Below are 5,879 nucleotides of genomic sequence, written 5' to 3'. Positions count from 1 at the left end.
TATATGCATGCATACAAGTCCTTTGGTTGGTATCGCCCCCTTATCCCCACTTTCCCCTACATTACCTCTGAGGTTTGACAGTCTGATTGCTGCTTCTCTGTCTCTGGATCTGTTTTTGTTCATCAGTTTATATAGTTTATGTTGTTCATTATATTCCACAAATGAGAGATCATGTGATACTTATATTTCCCTGACTGACTTATTTTGTTTAGCATAATGCTCTCCAGGTCCATCCATGCTGTTGTAAATGGTAGGAGTTCCTTCTTTTTTATAGCAGCACAGTATTCCATTGTGGAGATGTACCAATTATACACTTTTTAAACTGAATTTATCAGGTGACATTGGTTAACAAGACCATATAGATTTTAAGTGTATATTTCTATGATACATGATCTGTATATTGCATTGTGTATCCACCACCCAAAGTCAAATCATATTTGTAACCACATATTTGGCGCCCTTTACTTTCTAGTACCCCCACCTCCTTCCTTCTGATAAATGTCATGCTGTTGTCTGTGTCTAAAGAAATCTCTGATGCCCATGAAATAAACTGGAATTTCTAAGTATTTCTGAGTAAGGTTGGGGAAACTGTAAAAGTAGGAACAAAGACACAGGGGAAAACAGTTCATAAACAGAGCAAAAAGCTTAAAAGCGGTTGCTTATGCCCAGCTGATGTGGCTCGGTGGTTGATCATTGACCCAAGAAACAAAAGGTCACCAGTGATTCCTGGTTCAGGGTTGTGGGCTTGACATACAGTAGGGAGCATGCCGGAGACAGCCAATCAATATTTCTCTCTCATCAATTTCTCTGTCTCTCTATCCCTCTCCCATCTTTTCTCTCTAAAATCAATAAAAACATATTTAAAGTGCTTACTTAAATTGTATAGAGAAGTTGAAAATAACCAATAGAAATTCCAGGGAAAAATGAAAAAGCATGTTCTACAACCATATGCTAATGAAAAAATAGCGATTTCTGACTCTAAGACTTTGATCCCTGTAATCATGGGCACTTCCTCGTCCCTAAGACAACTGGACCTTTTATGCCTGTCATCCCAACAAATCTTTTCAGAGCCTCCTTTATGTCTTTGTTCTTCAGACTGTAAATGAAAGGGTTGAGCATGGGTGTGACCACGGCATACATCACTGAGGCTGTTGCACCTGAGTGTGAGCTTTGGGTAGCAGCAGAGCTGAGATACACTCCTAGGCTTGCACAATAAAATAGGGAGACAACTGAGAGGTGAGATGCACACGTAGAAAATGCTTTATACTTCCCCTGGGCTGATGAGATTCCTCGTATGGAGGACACTATCTTAGAGTAAGAGTAAAGGATCCCAGCAAGGGGACCACCACCCAGCAACACAACTCCAAAATACATCACCATGTTATTAAGAAAGGTGTCAGAACAGGCAAGTTGGACCATCTGATTGAGTTCACAGAAAAAGTGAGGGATTTCCAAGTCCATACAGAAGGATAGCCCTGACACCATTAAGCTTTGTAACAAGGCATACAGGGCACTCATTATCCAGGACACCAGAACCAGCAGTCCACAGAGCCGGGGGTTCATGATGACTGTGTAGTGCAGGGGGTGGCAGATGGCCACATACCTGTCATAGGCCATCACGGTCAGGAGCAATTCGTCCAACACTGCAAAGAGTACAAAAAAATAAATCTGTGTGATGCAGCCTTCATAGGTTATGACTTTCTTCTGTGTCTGGATGTTCACCAGCATCTTTGGGATGGTGGTGGAGGTGAAACAGATGTCTACCAAGGACAGGTTGGAGAGGAAGAAGTACATGGGCGTGTGGAGGTGGGAGTCTGAGCTGACAGCCAGGATGATGGGCAGGTTTCCCAACACAGTGGTCAGGTACATGGAGAGGAAAAGCCCAAATATGAGGGGCTGCAGTTCTGGTTCTTCTGAAACTCCCAGGAGAATAAATTCTGAAATTGAGGTATCATTGCATTGTACCATGAGGTGGAGGTGATGACTAAGAACAGAAATTTTATATGATTAACTTTTACATGAAATAGTCTTAGTAACAGTTGAAATACTACCATATATTTTTGTCATCACAAATTAATATACCTTTTACAAAATCATCTGAGGATATTTTTTCCATTGATTATTTTAGAGAGAGTGGAAGGGAGGGAGGTGGGGGAGAGAGACAGAGAAACATTGATGAGAGAAAGACACATTCATTGATGCCTCTCATACCCAGCCCGACTAGGGCCAGGCATCCAGCCTGCAACCATGGTGCGTGCTCTTAACTGGAATTGAAATCGAGACCCTAAAGTGGGCTGATGCTTTAACCACTGGGAAAAACTGGCCAGGGCAACAATCAATATATGCATTTTGAATGGATCTGGTCATCTTTATGGATCTCCCCTGACATCTTTCATTAAGATTTCTATCCCACACAGACCTTTTCCCCAGGAGGTCATGTAATGCACCGTTTTAATGAAAATTGTTTTGCTGTACTTTAGGAATATATGTTGAGTACTGACCATCACTAGGCAGAAGGTAGAAGATACTGGGAGACAAAATCCCAGAATATAATGATGGTGAAAACATATATACAATAAAACAAGCCATGTCAGATTGAGAAAGGTGCTGTGAAGAAAAACATAGTTATAAGAAAGAGTGGGTGAGGGTGTTATTCTTTCACTGGGAGTTCAGGGAGCCCTGCAAACAAGGTGACATTTGAACAAAGACCTCAGGGAAGACAGAGAGAAAGACACAAAGATATCTGGGGGAGGTGTGTGCCCTGTAGGTGAAAGAGCCCAGCAAAGACCATGAAAATGACAGTCTCAGATATTTAAATCTCCAAAAGGAGCCAGTGCCCAGAGGGGAGTGAGCAAGAGGGATGAGAGAAGAGGTCAGAGAAAGTTGAGGAATGAGGTGGCCTCTTTGCTGTTGCTCAAACTTTAAGACACAAGGAAGCCCTCCATTACTTGTTGTTCCCTTCAATGTATCGATTTTGTTTCCAAAAAAATCCTTTCAGTTGAAATTACCTTTCAGTTTCATTTGTTTCCTCACATTCTGGCACCTTTATTTCAAGGGTCACATTTAGAGTGTATGGGCTCAGGTACTGCTGTCCTTAAACTGTTCAGGCCCCCAGGATACACAAGCACAAAACAACCAACACACACACACACACACACACAAACACACACACACACACGCACACCAGACCCTCAGAGTGCACTCTGACCTGTTATGGCCATGTTACTACAAGGCTCTACTTAACTCCAGCCACAATAATTAGGAAAGAACTGATCTAAGGAAGATGTCAACAACAAATTATCTTTACCCTGTAGAATGTGAAAATAGTATCAAATTCAGTTGGTAAATCTCCCATGAACATGTAAACATGGGTTCTGTACTCAGATGACTATTTGTAGTCCTTGATTTAAGAAAACATAAAAAGCACCTCAAACGCAGAGAGGGGAAAGATATAAACATGTGTTAGGAAAAAAGATCTCAAATGCTCAACCTTGGTACACTGCAGGTGGGCATGCAGGCTGGTGCACCCACTGTGGAAAACAGTATGGAGTTTCCTCAAAAAATTAAAAATGGAACTCCCATTTGACTCAGTCATCCTGCTCCTAGGAATATATCCTAAGAAACCTGAAACACTCATCAGAAAGAATATATGCACCCCTGTGTTCACAGCAGTGCAATTTATAATAGCTAACACTTGGAAACAGCCTAAGTGCCCATCAGCAGATGAGTGGATAAAAAAACTGTAGTACATTAACACAATGAAACACTACATGGCAATAAAAAAGAAAGAACTCTTACCATTTGCAACAGGATGGATGGACCTGGAGAGTATTATGCTGAGTGAAATTAGCCAGTCAGAAAAGGTAAGTATCACATGATCTCACTCATACATGGAATCTAATGAACAAAATGAACTGATGATCAAAAATAGGCCCTGAGTCACAGAAGCATGGACTGACTGTTGAACCTCAGAGGAAGACATGGGAAGGTGGGTGGGAAGAGATTAACCAATGAACTGGCATGCCTATATGCCTAACCTGTGTATACAGACAATGGGGTGGTGAGGGCCTGGGGTGGGGAGAGGTTAATGGGGGGAAAAGAAGGACCGATGTAATACTTTCAACAATACAGATAAAAAAATAAATAAAATGCTCAGGTGGTTCTTGAGAGTTTGTGATGAGGAGTAAGCTTCCTTGGTTCTGGCAGCATTCAAATTCCAGTTATTATGTCCCCATTATGCCAGGAATAATTAATAAAGCAGCAAAAAATAATGAATTCTCAGGAGAATGGATGATATCTTGCAATGTGAAGATGCCTTACTGATTTAACATCCCACTAGAAAAATGAGCCAAGGGAATAAATGCATGATTTACAACAGAAATGTACAACACATAACAATAGCAGTAGATATTTAATGATGAAATGATTAAAGACGTTCTAAATGATACCAAATGCAAAACTGTTGGAATCAGAAAACTGCTTTTGAATCTCAGATCTACCATACATTAGCGGTTTGTCTGTGGAGAGCCAACTGAGTCATTCTAGATTTTAACTTACTCACTCAAATAGTGGAGATTTCCTTTGTCTGGAGTGGTTGACAGGTTTAGTTACTATTTAAAAAGCGTAGCATTGTTCCTTCCTTTTAATAAATGAGTGGTTATTAAAGGTCATGAGCTGAGGCCTAACTTTTTTCTTCAGCCCCTCCAATGTCTCTATTGCTTTCCCACCTCTAGGTAATAGAATAATTATAAAGCTCATAAGCAAACTCTTTTGCATATTAAATACAAATTTTCATATGAATAGCCAACATGTGAAACAGTATTGTGAATTATATGTCTCAAGAAGTGCTGCAAAGTAATATTTATTCCCTTTGGTCTGAGTATTTCTAATAAAAACGGAGCACGCTCAAATACATTCCATCTTAAACACTGAAAGAAATGCCCTCAGTTCACTGCACAGGCCTTCAAACTTAATTCTCTATTTTACAGTTCCTCTTCACTGCAAAACTCAGATATGTTCTAATTTTACTGAAACCGCTTTATACTCCCATTCCCTGTTAGTTTTCATTCAATTGAACTTCTTTTGCCATCACTTAACTATAACAACATATTTGAGTCCAAAAGACACTTCTTTTTTTTTTAACATGTTAAATAAATTTATTACAAATAATGAGTCTACTTACCAAACAAACATGACAATTTTTTGGCTTAATTCTAGATTGGTTTGCCTCTCTGGTGAACTCAGGTAGAAGTTCCCCATTTCCAATATCACTGAACATTGTGTGAAGTACCTAATGGGCCTTCTGACTCACCTGGGTGGGGTTTCTGAGAAGGAGATCTCTGTGTGCAAGTCTGTATTCTGGATGGATGATGGTGGAGACTGAAGCTCCGTTCCCAGACAGAACAAGGGGAAGGAGGGAAACATCAGTTCCTGCACCAGACATAGGAATCCAAAAGCAACACCCATGTCCTGTCCAGCTCAAGAACGGCCATGCTGAGAGACTACAGTAGAGGAGATATATACAGCTCCCCATGTCTGCTCATTAGGCACTGTTTCCATTGTTACTCCCTCCTCTGAGCACATTACTACCCTGAGAGACACTGGTCTGGACACGGAGGAAATTATTCCTGCTATTTCTCCTCCCAAGAGGCCAAATTAGAAGTCAGGTGAATCCAGTTTTTATTACTCGTTCTCTGTAAACTCACCTGCTTTCCACAGTTTTAATATCCTTCCATCATATCTCAATCTTGGGTTAATGTTTTCTCTACATCTAAGACTGAGTAGCCTATCAGACTACGTCTTGTGGACCTCCAAATTATTCACTTGTGGCTAGGAGCAACTGAGGCTCTAGGAAATTGTTATTACCCTCTTCAACAAGA

The 5,879-nt window shown here is 40.6% G+C and overlaps 1 protein-coding gene across 1 annotated transcript; it reads right to left on the bottom strand.

Annotated features, from left to right (window-relative positions):
- Positions 1-999: 999 nt before the first annotated feature.
- Positions 1,000-1,968, bottom strand: LOC132234132 (olfactory receptor-like protein OLF4). The gene has a single exon (XM_059695183.1). The coding sequence runs from the start codon at positions 1,966-1,968 to the stop codon at positions 1,000-1,002; it is 969 nt and encodes a 322-aa protein (XP_059551166.1).
- Positions 1,969-5,879: the final 3,911 nt, after the last annotated feature.

Source organism: Myotis daubentonii, chromosome 5, assembly GCF_963259705.1.
Source record: "Myotis daubentonii chromosome 5, mMyoDau2.1, whole genome shotgun sequence".
Classification (NCBI taxonomy): Eukaryota; Metazoa; Chordata; class Mammalia; order Chiroptera; family Vespertilionidae; genus Myotis; species Myotis daubentonii.
This window is presented reverse-complemented; position numbering and strand designations above follow the sequence as displayed.